This window comes from Lethenteron reissneri, chromosome 66 (assembly GCF_015708825.2).
Source record: "Lethenteron reissneri isolate LAM-NWPU_2019-01 chromosome 66, ASM1570882v1, whole genome shotgun sequence".
Lineage (NCBI taxonomy): Eukaryota > Metazoa > Chordata > Hyperoartia > Petromyzontiformes > Petromyzontidae > Lethenteron > Lethenteron reissneri.
In genome coordinates, this window is record NC_083844.1 from 1,099,700 (window position 1) to 1,113,575 (window position 13,876).

At 55.7% G+C, this 13,876-nt stretch overlaps 1 protein-coding gene across 1 annotated transcript in view; it reads left to right on the forward strand.

Moving 5' to 3' along the window:
* The first annotated feature begins 5,321 nt into the window (after positions 1-5,321).
* Positions 5,322-13,876, forward strand: part of LOC133359753 (dynein axonemal heavy chain 1-like) — an 88,261-nt gene continuing 79,706 nt past the window's right edge. Inside the window, exons 1-4 of the mRNA XM_061578273.1 lie at positions 5,322-5,522; positions 7,392-7,506; positions 8,939-9,011; positions 10,167-10,380. Coding sequence (XP_061434257.1) covers positions 7,408-7,506; positions 8,939-9,011; positions 10,167-10,380 — 386 coding nt within the window. The 5' untranslated portion in view covers positions 5,322-5,522; positions 7,392-7,407. The remainder of the gene's footprint in view (positions 5,523-7,391; positions 7,507-8,938; positions 9,012-10,166; positions 10,381-13,876) is intronic.

The following is a 13,876-nucleotide window of genomic DNA, read 5'->3' on the forward strand; positions in this document are numbered from 1 at the left end:
CTGGGCTCTAGGTTCTTCGTGCTTTCGGAGTCCCTGACTCTACTCACGATCATTAAGGACCTTCATAATAGTGGGCCAGCTAAAGCTACATGGCTGGGAGTTGGAGTGCGACAGGGATGTCCCCTAGCTCCAACATTATTTAACATTTCGACCACGTAGTTGGTGAAACCTTCAATAGCTGTTCCGGAGAAATTTCCATCTGGTACAGATACAATGGGAGGCTGATTGATGCCCGGGTGTGGTCAAGGGATGGCTCCCTATTGGTCAACCACGTTATGTATGCCGATGATTGGTAATTGCTGCTCACTCAGAGGAGGAGTTGGAGACGCTGCTGCTCAACCTGGAGTTTACCACGAAGAGGTGGGGCCTTACCATCAGCCCCACCAAAACTAAGCACGTGCCTGGGTATTTTGTACCATCGGACACTCCACCCACAACTCCCAATCAGTGATGGGGCAATTGTGGAGAGAGTGGAGAGTTTTCTATACCTGGGCAGTGTGCTTATGACTAGTTCCAGTTTGACAGCAGAGGTCTCACTCCGAATCAGTTGGGCGGCATGACCTTTTCATCAGTTGCGTAACGCTGTGTGGAAGCTATCTGGTGTGTTGCTCTACACGAAGCTTCAGGTTTTCTCAGCTTGAGTCATGCCCTCCCTTCACGTTGCAAAACGTGGACCCCCCTAATGGAACATCTTTGCTGGTTAACATTCAGGCTGGCCTGCCTACGATTAATCCTGGTTTTAACCAGGCTGAATTGTATGATGAGCTCAGATCCTCCAATGATCTGGACAAAGTCCCATCGGTGAACTCTTCCAGCAGGCAAGGCTGCGTTGGCTGGGTCATGTAGCCCGCATGCCCAGTCACTGCATGCCTAAAACAGCTTTTGTTCGGCCAGATAGAGGGGGCTAAATGGGCTCGAGAAGAGATGGAGTGATGTGGTACAGGAGCATCTGGGGCTGAGTGGACTTGCCGATGACTGATACCAGCGGTGTCAAGATCGGCCTCAGTGGAGGAGGCTCGTGAAGGACGCTACTGGGCAGTTGGAGGCAGTCGCCCTCCAACAACAACGGGGGGCGGAGGGGCGCCTGGATGGCTAAAGCACAACAAGTTGGCACTGTAGGGGGCACAGGAGGTGCATCAGCCACTCATTTCAGTTGACCCATGTAACCTGGGTCTGTCCCGTGACCTGCCAGCGGGCGTTCGACGCTTCACGTGGCCTCAACGTGCACATAGCCTGGCACAGGCGCCGTGGTGACGTCACTGCCACTTAGTGGCGAATGGTGGTTGTGTGTGCAGGCTTTAGTTGAGAGAGTGGCTGAGTAGGTGCCGTGAGTGGGTGGATGAGTGGTTGAGTTGGTGGATGAATGAATGGGTGGATGAGTGCTTGAGGGAGTGAGTGAATGGGTGTAATTGTGAAATGCACCGCTAAGTCTGCTTCTGAAGATCACCCACGACGCTGTCACTCCGCAAGAGTCCGCCCTCTTTGCGACAACCAGTCGCTCAACCACTCACTCGCATACTCCACCACTCACTCATCAAACCACTCATCCACCCACTCAACCGCTCACCCTCTCGGCTACTCAACCACTCACTCATCCAACCACTCATCCACCCACTCAACCGCTCACCCACTTACCTACGCAACCACTCACTCATCCAACCACTCATCCACCCACTCAACCGCTAACCCACTCGCCTACTCAACCACTCACTCATCCAACCACTCATCCACCCACTCAACCGCTAACCCACTCGCCTACGCAACCACTCATCCAACCACTCATCCACCCACTCAACCGCTAACCCACTCGCCTACGCAACCACTCATCCAATCACTCATCCATCCACTCAGCCGCTCACCCACTCGCCTACGCAACCACTCACTCATCCAATCACTCATCCATCCACTCAGCCGCTCACCCACTCGCCTACGCAACCACTCACTCATCCAACCACTCATCCACCCACTCAGCCGCTCACCCACTCGCCTTCTCAACCACTCACTCATCCAATCACTCATCCACCCACTCAACCGCTCACCCACTCGCCTACTCAACCACTCACTCATCCAACCACTCATCCACCCACTCAGCCGCTCACCCACTCGCCTACTCAACCACTCACTCATCCAACCACTCAGCCGCTCGCCTACTCAACCACTCACTCATCCAACCACTCATCCACCCACTCAACCGCTCACCCACTCGCCTTCTCAACCACTCACTCATCCAACCACTCATCCACCCACTCATCCATCCACTCAACCGCTCACCCACTCACTCGCATACTCAACCACTCACTCATACAACCACTCAAATATCTACGCACCGTACGTAGTCAACCGCGCTAGTCGGAAGTGTGGGGGTCAGGACAACAAACGACACTGCATCAATAACAAGCAGCATCAGCTCTAAAGTAACGAGTTCTCAATGTAGTATCGTCGTGTATAGTGTGGTGTATAGTGTAGTGTATAGCAGTGTAGTGTATAGTGTAGTGTGTAGTAGTGTAGTGTATAGTAGGGTAATGTCTCATAGTGCACTGTATTACTTCCCGCCGGGTGCTTCCCGCTCACCACTCACCCTCACCACTCACCCTCACCCTCACCACTGACCCTCACCACTCACCCTCACCACTCACCCTCACCACTCACCACACCGCCCGCACGCTGTTATTCTTTTGCCTCGGATCTTACCTTCCATCCCTTCTCCCCATTTCCCCCTTACTCCTATTACAAATTACATACTGTCTGTGTATTGTGAAGTGCCTTCCTAATAAATAGTGTTTTTCTAACATTAACCATATACTTACGACTCATCGGATTCAATAAAAAACAAAATTATATCATACAAGTAAAGTATGACCTTGAGTTTTGATTATACTGTGCTGATCTGGTTATTTCGAAAACATATGGTTAATCCATGTTTGTTTAAATTATAGAGTTAGCCTGCTAACTTTAATCTCAATTGTGTATGGTTGTTATTTTGCACACAGCGTTGATATACGGCGGTTTATTCAGGAAGATTTTGCTGTTTTTTCCTGGATGTTTCTGTCTCGCGTCGTCACTTTAAGATGTTCTTTGTTCATGTTTTTATTTGTTGCGGTTGCACCTGAGTCAAGAACTGTATGGCTCACAGGGCTATACCGAATGAATGAAACTGAAAAAAGGCACTAAATAAATGTTAACTACAATTAAATACATGTTTCTGTTTGTCTTATTGCGTATGGCACTTTTGGAGAGCTAAATGTCAATGTTCAGATCTGCTGGCAACGAAAAGGCTTCAGCAGAGAGTTTAGGCATGTCCTGTTATTCCTACATTGAAGAGACGGAGACCACACTGACTTATTATGTGGTCCATCATTTGGGTTCACAGTTCCATTGCTTATTTAGTATTACAGTTTTTATTCTCCTAAACACGTTAAATTCATACACAAAGCTTGTTACATCTATTAAACTTTTTTGTATCTGTGTATGTATATGTAAGGTTTTAAAGAGAAGTCTTGAAATATATTTTTCACCCGGGCAACGCCGGGTACTTCCGTCACAGCCAGATTAGCTGCATCAAGTGAGGCAAGGATTCAAGATGCAAGCCCTCACTTGATGCAGCTAATCTGGCTGTGACGGTCCCACCTGATGATGGAGACTTGTGTTGCCTCCGAAACGTCGTGATTTTATTGTTTTATTTTTATGAATTTTTAATTTCATTTTTTACCTACGTGGTGACTTTACCGAAAGAACTAAGAGTATGAATCCTTGCAGTCACGAAAGCTTCAAATCGAGAATCACCCTTTGTGTGTTTGTTTGCCCTCCCGTAACCCCGCGACACCTGCAAGGTCCACAACTCTGGAAGTCCCGACAAGCAGCTGCGTTTGGAGGCTTTCCCCCTCTTATTTTCTCTCCGCCTGATGAAGGCCGCTTGTGTTGCGGTCGAAACGTCGTGGGTTTTTTAACTTTTATTTTTGACTTATTTTTAGTTCTATTTTAATGTTCTATCGAGGTGACTTTACCGAAAGAACCAAAGAATATGAAGTCGAGTTTGAGTTTCTTGCGCTGAACCAATCCTGCTGATGACGTGGATCTCTCCCCCACTAGCCCCGCCCCTCCCCCACTAGCCCCTCCCCTCTCCCCCACTAGCCCCCCCCTCTCCCCCACTAGCCCCTCCCCTCTCCCCCACTAGCCCCCCCCTCTCCCTCACGAGCCCCCCCTCTCCCTCACTAGCCCCCCCCCTCTCCCCACTAGCCCCCCCTCTCCCCCACTAGCCCCCCCCTCTCCCCCACTAGCCCCCCCCTCTCCTCCACTAGCCCCCCCCTCTCCCCCACTAGCCCCCCCCTCTCCCCACTAGCCCCCCCTCTCCCCCACTAGCCCCCCCTCTCCCCCACTAGCCCCCCCTCTCCCCCACTATCCCCCCCTCTCCCCCACTAGCCCCCCCCTCTCCCCCACTAGCCCCCCCTCTCCCCACTAGCCCCCCCTCTCCCCCACTAGCCCCCCCTCTCCCCCACTAGCCCCCCCCCTCTCCCCCACTAGCCCCCCCCTCTCCCCCACTAGCCCCCCCCTCTCCCCCACTAGCCCCCCCCCTCTCCCCCACTAGCCCCCCCTCTCCCCCACTAGCCCCCCCTCTCCCCCACTAGCCCCCCCTCTCTCCCCCACTAGCCCTCCCCTCTCCCCCACTAGCCCCCCCTCTCCCCCACTAGCCCACCCCCCCCAGCCCCTCCCCTCTCCCCCACTAGCCCCCCCCCTCTCCCCCACTAGCCCACCCCCCCCCAGCCCCTCCCCCACTAGCCCCTTCCCTCTCCCCCCCAGCCCCTCCCCTCTCCCACACTAGCCCACCCCCCCAGCCCCTCCCCCACTAGCCCCTCCCCTCTCCCCCACTAGCCCCTTCCCTCTCCCCCCCAGCCCCTCCCCTCTCCCCCACTAGCCCACCCCCCCAGCCCCTCCCCCACTAGCCCCTCCCCTCTCCCCCACTAGCCCCTTCCCTCTCCCCCCCAGCCCCTCCCCTCTCCCCCACTAGCCCCTCCCTCTCCCCCACTAGCCCACCCCCCCAGCCCCTCCCCCACTAGCCCCTCCCCTCTCCCCCACTAGCCCCTTCCCTCTCCCCCCCAGCCCCTCCCCTCTCCCCCACTAGCCCACCCCCCCAGCCCCTCCCCCACTAGCCCCTCCCCTCTACCCCCCACTAGCCCCTTCCCTCTCCCCCCCAGCCCCTCCCCTCTCCCCCACTAGCCCCTCCCTCTCCCCCCCAGCCCCTCCCCTCTCCCCCACTAGCCCCCCCCACCCCGCCCCCCGCAGCCCCTCCCCGTGCGCGAGGCGGCGGCGGTCACGTGGCGCTCAGCGTTCGGTCTCCTAGCAACGCGCCCGTTGTCGTTTTAACTTTCAACGTTTTGAGACGTTCCCTTCTAACCGTGAGCTTCTCTATCGTAGAAGTTGTTGTTGTTGTTGTCATGGCTGTTGTTGTTGTTACTAGTTGTAGTATAACGTTATTGTAGCTCGTCGTTACGAGGAGACGGCTAAAGTGGTCACCCCCAGCTCAGGTAAAGTGGTGATGGTGGTGGTGGTGATGGTGATGGTGATGATGATGGTGGTGGTGGTGGTGGTGATGGTGGTGATGGTGGTGGTGATGGTGGTGATGGTGATGATGGTGGTGATGGTGATGATGGTGGTGGTGGTGATGGTGGTGATGGTGGTGGTGATGGTGGTGATGATGGTGATGGTGGTGGTGATGGTGATGGTGGTGGTGGTGATGATGGTGGTGGTGATGGTGATGGTGGTGGTGATGATGATGGTGATGGTGGTGGTGATGATGGTGGTGGTGATGGTGGTGATGGTGGTGATGGTGGTGGTGGTGATGATGGTGATGGTGGTGATGATGGTGATGGTGGTGATGATGGTGTTGAGGTGGTGGTGGTTGTGATGGTGGTGATGATGGTGATGGTGGTGATGATGGTGTTGATGGTGGTGGTGGTGGTGATGGTGGTGGTGATGGTGATGATGATGGTGGTGGTGGTGGTGATGGTGGTGATGGTGGTGATGGGGTGATGGTGATGGTGGTGATGGTGGTGGTGATGGTGGTGATGGTGGTGATGATGGTGGTGGTGTGATGGTGGTGGTGGTGATGGTGGTGGTGATGGTGGTGGTGATGGTGGTGATGGTGGTGGTGATGGTGATGGTGGTGATGGTGGTGATGGTGATGATGGTGGTGGTGGTGGTGATGGTGATGATGGTGGTGGTGGTGATGGTATTGATGGTGATGGTGGTGATGGTGGTGATGGGGTGATGGTGATGGTGGTGATGGTGGTGGTGATGGTGGTGATGGTGGTGATGATGGTGGTGGTGTGATGGTGGTGGTGGTGATGGTGGTGATGGTGCTGGTGGTGGTTGTGATGGTGGTGATGGTGGTGGTGATGGTGGCGGTGATGGTGGTGATGGTGGTGATGGTGACGGTGGTGATGGTGGTGGTGGTGGTGATGGTGGCGGTGATGGTGGTGGTGATGGTGGTGGTGATGGTGGTGGTGATGGTGGTGGTGCTGATGGTGGTGATGGTGGTGATGGTGGTGGTGATGGTGGTGGTGGTGATGGTGGTGGTGGTGATGGTGGTGATGGTGATGGTGGTGATGGTGGTGGTGATGGTGGTGGTGGTGATGATGGTGATGGTGTTGATGGTGGTGGTGATGATGGTGGTGGTGATGGTGGTGATGGTGGTGATGGTGGTAGTGATGGTGGTGGTGGTGATGGTGGTGATGGTGGTGGTGATGGTGGTGGTGGTGATGGTGGTGATGGTGGTGGTGGTGGTGATGGTGGTGGTGATGGTGGTGATGATGTTGATGGTGATGGTGTTGATGGTGGTGATGGTGGTGGTGATGGTGGTGATGGTGATGGTGGTGATGGTGGTGGTGATGGTGGTGGTGATGGTGGTGATGGTGGTGATGGTGGTGGTGGTGATGGTGGTGGTGGTGATGGTGGTGATGGTGGTGATGGTGGTGGTGGTGATGGTGGTGGTGATGGTGGTGATGATGGTGATGGTGGTGATGGTGGTGGTGATGGTGGTGATGGTGGTGGTGATGGTGGTGATGGTGGTGGTGGTGATGGTGGTGGTGATGGTGTTGATGGTGATGGTGGTGATGGTGGTGGTGATGGTGGTGGTGGTGATGGTGGTGGTGATGATGGTGGTGGTGGTGATGGTGGTGGTGATGGTGATGTTGATGGTGGTGATGGTGATGGTGGTGTTGGTGGTGATGGTGGTGATGATGGTGGTGGTGATGGTGGTGGTGATGGTGATTGTGGGTGGTGATGGTGTATCCATGTCTCCGTCTCCCCGTCCCTCCATGTCTCCGTGTCTTCGTGTCTCCGTGTTTCCATGTCTCAATGTTCCCGTGTCTCTGTGCGTGTCCCCGTTGTCTCAGGCGGCCAAGGTGCGTGATGGAGGGGACGCTGTCTCCCTGTCCGCGTGTCTCCGAGTCTCCCGTGGGATGTTTCTCCGCGGTGGCTCTCCCCCAGAACGCCGGAGTCTCCTGCGGGGTACGTGGCCTCGGTCGTTGCCGGAACAGCGCGACATTTTAGTTTATTTTGTTATACTGCAGCCAGAGAAATCTGATGGTCCATGAAGCTCTTTATGATGAGACGTCCGGTAGAGTTGGGATTTGGGTCAGGACGTTAGAACAGCAACAGCAGCAGCAGCAGCAGCAGCACCACCGTCACCACTGTCACCACCTTCACCACCTTCACCACCATCACCACTGTCACCACCACCGTCACCGCCACCGTCACCACCACCGTCACCACCACCGTCACCACCGTCACGATCACCACCGTCACCACCACCGTCACCACCACTGTCACCACCACAGTCACCACCGTCACCATCACCACCGTCACCACCACCGTCACCATCACCACCGTCACCACCACCATCACCACCAATGTCACCACCATCACCGTCACCACCACCGTCACCACCACCATCACCACCATCACCACGGTCACCATAACCACCATCACCTCCGTCACCACCACCACCGTCATCACCACTGCCACCACCGTCACCACCATCACCACTGTCACCACCGTCACCATCACTACCACCATCACCACCACCATCACCACCACACACAATCACCACCACACATAATCATCACCACTACCACACGCAATCATCACCACCACCACACATAATCACCACCATCACCACCACCATCATGGTGTAGGTGGTGGTGTAGGTAGTATAGGTGGTGTAGGTGGTGGTGGTGGTGTAGGTGGTGGCGGTGTCAGTGGTGGTGGTAGTGTAGGTGGTGATGGTGGTGGTGATGGTGTACGTGGTGGTGATGGTGTTGGTGCTTGGTATAGGTGTTGTAGGTGGTGTTGTAGGTGGTGGTGGTGATGGTGTAGGTGGTGGTGTTAGTGATGGTGTAGGTGGTTGTGTAGGTGGTGGTGTAGGAGGTGGTGTAAATAATAATGGTGTAGTTGGTGATGTAGGCAGTGGTTGTGTAGGTGGTGGTTGTATTGGTGGTTGGTATAGGTGCTGTAGGTGGTGGTGGTGTAGGCGGTGGTTGTGTAGGTGGTGGTTGTATTGGTGGTGGCTAAAGCACAGCAAGTTGGCACAGTAGGGGGCACAGGTGGTGCATCAGCCAGTCATCTCGGTCATCTCAGTCAGTCGACCCATGGCACCTGGGTCTGCCCCGTGACCTCTTGCCAGCGGGCGTTCGACACTTCACGTGGCCTCAAGGTGCACAATGCCTGGCACAAGTGTCGTGGTGACGTCACCGCCACTTAGTGGCGAATGGCGGTTGTTGTTGTTGTGTATTGGTGGTGGCGATGGTGTAGGTGGTGGTTGTATTGGTGGAGATGGTGTAGGTGGTGGTATAGGTGGTGTAGGTGGTGGTGTAGGTGGTGGTGGTGTCGGTGATGGTGCAGGTGGTGGTTGTATGTCTGTGCTGTCCCGTCGCTGTTTCAGGATGTCCCACGGACGTCACAAGGCCGACACGCGTTGCTGGGAACAACAACCACGCACAGACACACACCCTGCGGTGAGACACACACAGAGACACGCACACTCAGAGAGACAAAGAGAGACACGCACACGCAGAGACACGCACGCGCAGAGACACGCACACACAGAGGCCGATCTTGACACCGCTGGGACCAGTCATTGGCAAGTCCACTCTTCTCTAGCCCGTGCCATTCACCCACTCACTCACCCACCCACTAACTCACCCACTCATTAACTCACCCACCCACTAACTCACCCACTCATTAACTCAAACACTCACTAACTCACTCACCCACCCACCCACTTTCTAACTAACTCCCGAACTCACTCACCCACTCACTCAAGCATTCACTAACTCACCCACCCACCCACTCACTTACCCACTCACTAACTCACCCACTCATTAACTCAAACACTCACTAACTCACCCACCCACCCACTTTCTAACTAACTCACGAACTCACTCACCCACTCACTCAAGCATTCACTAACTCACCCACCCACTCACCCACCCACTCACTTACTTACCCACTCACTAACTCACCCACTCACTAACTCACCCACCCACTCACCCACCCACTCACTTACTTACCCACTCACTAACTCACCCACTCACTAACTCACCCACCCACTCACCCACTCACTAACTCACCCACTCACTAACTCACCCCCTCACTCACCGACACACTAACTTACCCACTCACTAACTCACCCCCTCACTCACCCACTCACTAACTCACCCACTCATTAACTCACCCACTCACTAACTCACTCACTAAATCACCCACCTACTCACCCACCCACTCACTTACTTACCCACTCACTAACTCACCCCCTCACTCACCCACTCACTAACTCACCCACTCATTAACTCACCCACTCACCAACTCACTCACTAAATCACCCACCTACTCACCCACTCACTTACTTACCCACTCACTAACTCACCCACTCACTAACTCACCCACCCACTCACTAACTCACCCACCCACCCACTCACTTACCCACTCACTAACTCACCCACTCACTAACTCACCCACCCATTCACCCACCCACTCACCCACTCACTAACTCACCCATCAGCTCCACCTCTTCTCCAGCCCGTGCCGTGCGGGCTACGTGACCCAGTCAATGCAGAGACGCCCCCTGTCCTTCTCTCTCATCTCCCACCTTCGTGGCTGCTCTGCCATAGTTGGCTCGCTGCTGCCGCCTCTGACGATGGATTTGGAGGTGGAGGTGGATGGGAAGGAGGTGGAGGAGGAAGAGGAGGAGGAGGGGGTCGTGGTGGGAGTCACCACCGCCAGGGTGGCTGCCGCAGACTTCACTGAGCGACGCTTCCAACCCAAGCTGCAGGTGGCACTCACACAGCCACCTGGAGACTGCCCCAGACGCCTGCAGGTGGAGAGGTAAGGGGGGGTGGTGGTGGTGGTGGGGGTGGTGGTGGTGGTGGGGGTGGTGGTGGGGGTGGTGGTGGGGTGGTGGTGGGGGGGTGGGGGTGGTGGTGGTGGTGGTGGGGGTGGTGGTGGGGGGGTGGGGGTGGTGGTGGGGGTGGTGGGAGTGGTGGTGGGTGTGGTGATGGTGGGGGTGGTGGTGTGGGGATGGTGGTGGTGGTGGGGTGGTGGGGGTGTGGTGGGGTGGTGGTGGTGGTGGGGGCAGTGGTGGTGGGGGTGGTGGAGGTGGTGGTGGGTGTGGTGGGGTGGTGGTGGGGTGGTGGTGGTGGGGGTGGTGGGGGTGGTGGTGGGGGTGGTGGTGGGGGCGGTGGTGGTGGGGGTGGTGGTGGGGGTGATGGTGGGGGTGGTGGTGGGGGCGGTGGGTGTGGTGGTGGGGGTGTGGTGATGGTGGGGGTGGTGGTGGGAGTGATGGTGGGGGTGGTGGTGGTGGGGTGGTGGGGGTGGTGGGGTGGTAGGGGTGGTGGGGTGGTGGGGGTGGTGGTGGTGGTGGGGGTGTTGGTGTGGGGGTGGTGGTGGTGGTGGTGGTGGGGGTGTGGTGATGGTGGGGTGGTGGTGGGAGTGATGGTGGGGTGTGGGGGTGGTGGTGGAGAGGGTGGTGGGGTGGTGGGGGTGGTGGGGTGGTGGTGGTGGGGGCGGTGGTGGTGGGGGTGGTGGGGTGGTGGGGGTGGTGGTGGGGGTGTTGGTGTGGGGGTGGTGGTGGGGGTGGTGGTGGGGTGGTGGTGGTGGTGGGGGTGGGGTGGTGGTGGTGGCGGTGGTGAGGGTGGTGGTGGTGGGGGTGGTGGTGATGGTTGAGGTGGTGGTCATGGTGGTAGCGGTGGGGGTGGTGGGTGTGGTGGGTGTTGTGGTGGTGTGGGTGGTATGGGTGGTGGTGCGGGTGATAGTGCTGATGGGGGTAGTGATGGTCGTGGTGGTGGGGGTGGTGGTGGGGGTGGTGTGATGGTGGGGGTGGTCGGGGTGGTGGGGGTGGTGGGTTTGGAGGGGGTGGTGGTGGTCGGGGTGGTGGGAGTGGTGGGGGTGGTGGCGGTGGTGGTGATGGTGGAGGTGGTGGAGGTGGTGGTCATGGTGGTGGCGGTGGTGGTGGGTGTGGTGGTGGTGGGTGTTGTGGTGGTGAGGGTGGTAGGGGTGGTGGTACGGGTGATGGTGCTGATGGGGGTAGTGATGATGGTGATCATGAGTGTCCGATAAAACAACCCCCTACCTCTTCGTTGGTGCCTGACGGCAACGCTGCGGTGAGCAGCATTGCCATGGGGGGAGGGCAAATTTAGATTGGTCATTCCCCTCATGGCGTTTGTAGCCACCACAGTGGCCAAAGGGGGCTCTGAACGGGTGCGAGGGACTGGTCACCCCTCCACCTTCAAATACATTAACACTATCCACGAAAAGAATATCTCTTGGCCAAACCCCATTTGGTGGAGCCAGGAGACTGAATCTTTTTCCTCGGGGTTCCTCCAGAAACCGCAAAAGCCACTGCAGGTGGCCATGTCGAACGCTCACTGCGGAGGAGAGGCTGCTACTCTGTCGGGAGCTGGACCCGTTCCGCATAAATCTCTGTGGTATTCAGGAGGTCCGGTGGACCGGCTCTGGCTCCTGCCACCATGAGGGGTGGACAGTCCTCTACTCGGGGCAGGAGACTGCCAAACAACAGGGAGTGGCTTTTCTTCTGAACAAAAGAATGAAGGGGGCGTGGGAGCGTGGCGGTGAGGTGTGGGAAGCTGTAAGCCACAGGCTACTTTGGGCTCGCCTTCCCATCAACCAGAGGCGAGGAATGGTGGTCGTGGTTACTTATGCCCCCACCGAAGATGAACATCAGTGGCGAGATGCAGGCAAGGCTGATGAGTCAGATGCCTTCTATGACCTCCTGTCACAGGTGCTGGCTAAAGTGGCCCCTCGGGATAGAGTCATCTTGTTGGGTCACTTCAATGCCCGAGTTGGTCATGATGCTGGCACCTGGTCTGGAGTGATTGGAGGGCATGGGCCAGATCAGCTCAATAACAATGGTAGGAGGCTGCTATATTTCTGTGCAGCCCATGGTCTTGTAATTACCAACACGCTGTTCCGGCATCGGCGCATCCACACAACATCATGGATGCATGCTGGGTCCAAGTGACGGAACAGTGGATGCAGGCCCATGTCCTTGATACCAGGATGTACCGTGGAGCTGATTTGCCCACTGACCATCGACTTGTCATCTGTAAGATGCACCTGCCATTCTTCCACTCCGGTGGTGGGTGTACACCCAGGACCCTATTCAAACCCATGGTGACCTAGTCTCAGCTTGCTGTTGATAGTTGCAAACGAGAATTTCATCATTGCTTTAGGCTGGGGTTAGCATCGTCCCCCACTCCTCCTGATGTCGAGGGGAAATGGGCGAGGTTTAGGATTGTGGGTCATGCAGCTGCAATGGCTGCAATTGGGTAAACGGTCCAGACCTCCCCAAAGACCCTCGCTGGCTGAGAAAAAGCGACAGGCCCATTCTCATGGTCTACAGCATCCCACGTCAGAGAATGAGGAGGCTTACCGCAGCCTTCACTCCGAAGTTTGGAGAGCCGTGAGGCGCTGCAAGGATGGGTGGTGGTCACGGGTTGCTGAGGAGATGGAGTCTGCCTCAGTGGCCCACGATCACACATCGCTCTTTAACTCCATCAAAAAGTAACTTGCAGCGCCACACCTATTACCATCGTTATGGGAAAGAACGGTGATGCAATCTCTGACCTCCAGGAACAGGTATTCAGATTTGATGACCAAAATAAAGCTATAAAAACAATGTAACAGTTCCTATGATCACTGTTACATTGTTTTTATAGCTTAATTTTAGTGATTTCGAAAACGTTTTGGTTTAGCCATATTTGTTTGTTGTAGTACAGAGTAAGACTGATGCTTTTAATCTATATTATGTTATGGTTGTTATTGTTTGGCTTGCATTCCACTGGGATTTTTGCACACAGCATTGATATACGGTGCCTTACCATCAGCCCCACCAAAATGAATCACCTGCCTGGGTATTTTGTACCGTCAGACACTCCACCACCATAACTCAATTGGTGATGGGGCAGTTGTGGAGAGAGTGGAGAGTTTCCCATACCTGGGCAGTGTGCTCATGAGCGGCTCTGGTTTGACATCAGAGGTCTCACTCCGAATTAGTCGAGCGGCATTATCTTTTCATCGGTTGTGTAACGCTGTGTGGAAGCTACCTGGTCTGTCACTCCACATGAAGCTTCAGGTCTTCTTGGCCACAGTCATTCCCTCCCTTCTCTACGCTTGCAAAACGTGTACCACCCTAATTGAACTACTTCGCCAGTTTGAAACATTTAAGCTGGCCTGCCTACGATCCATCCTGGGTTTAACCAGGCTGGATTGTGTGAGGAGCTCACAAATCCTTAAAAGATCTTGATAAAGTCCCATCGGTGAGCTCCTCCGGCAGGCAAGGCTGCATTGTCTGGATCATGTAGCC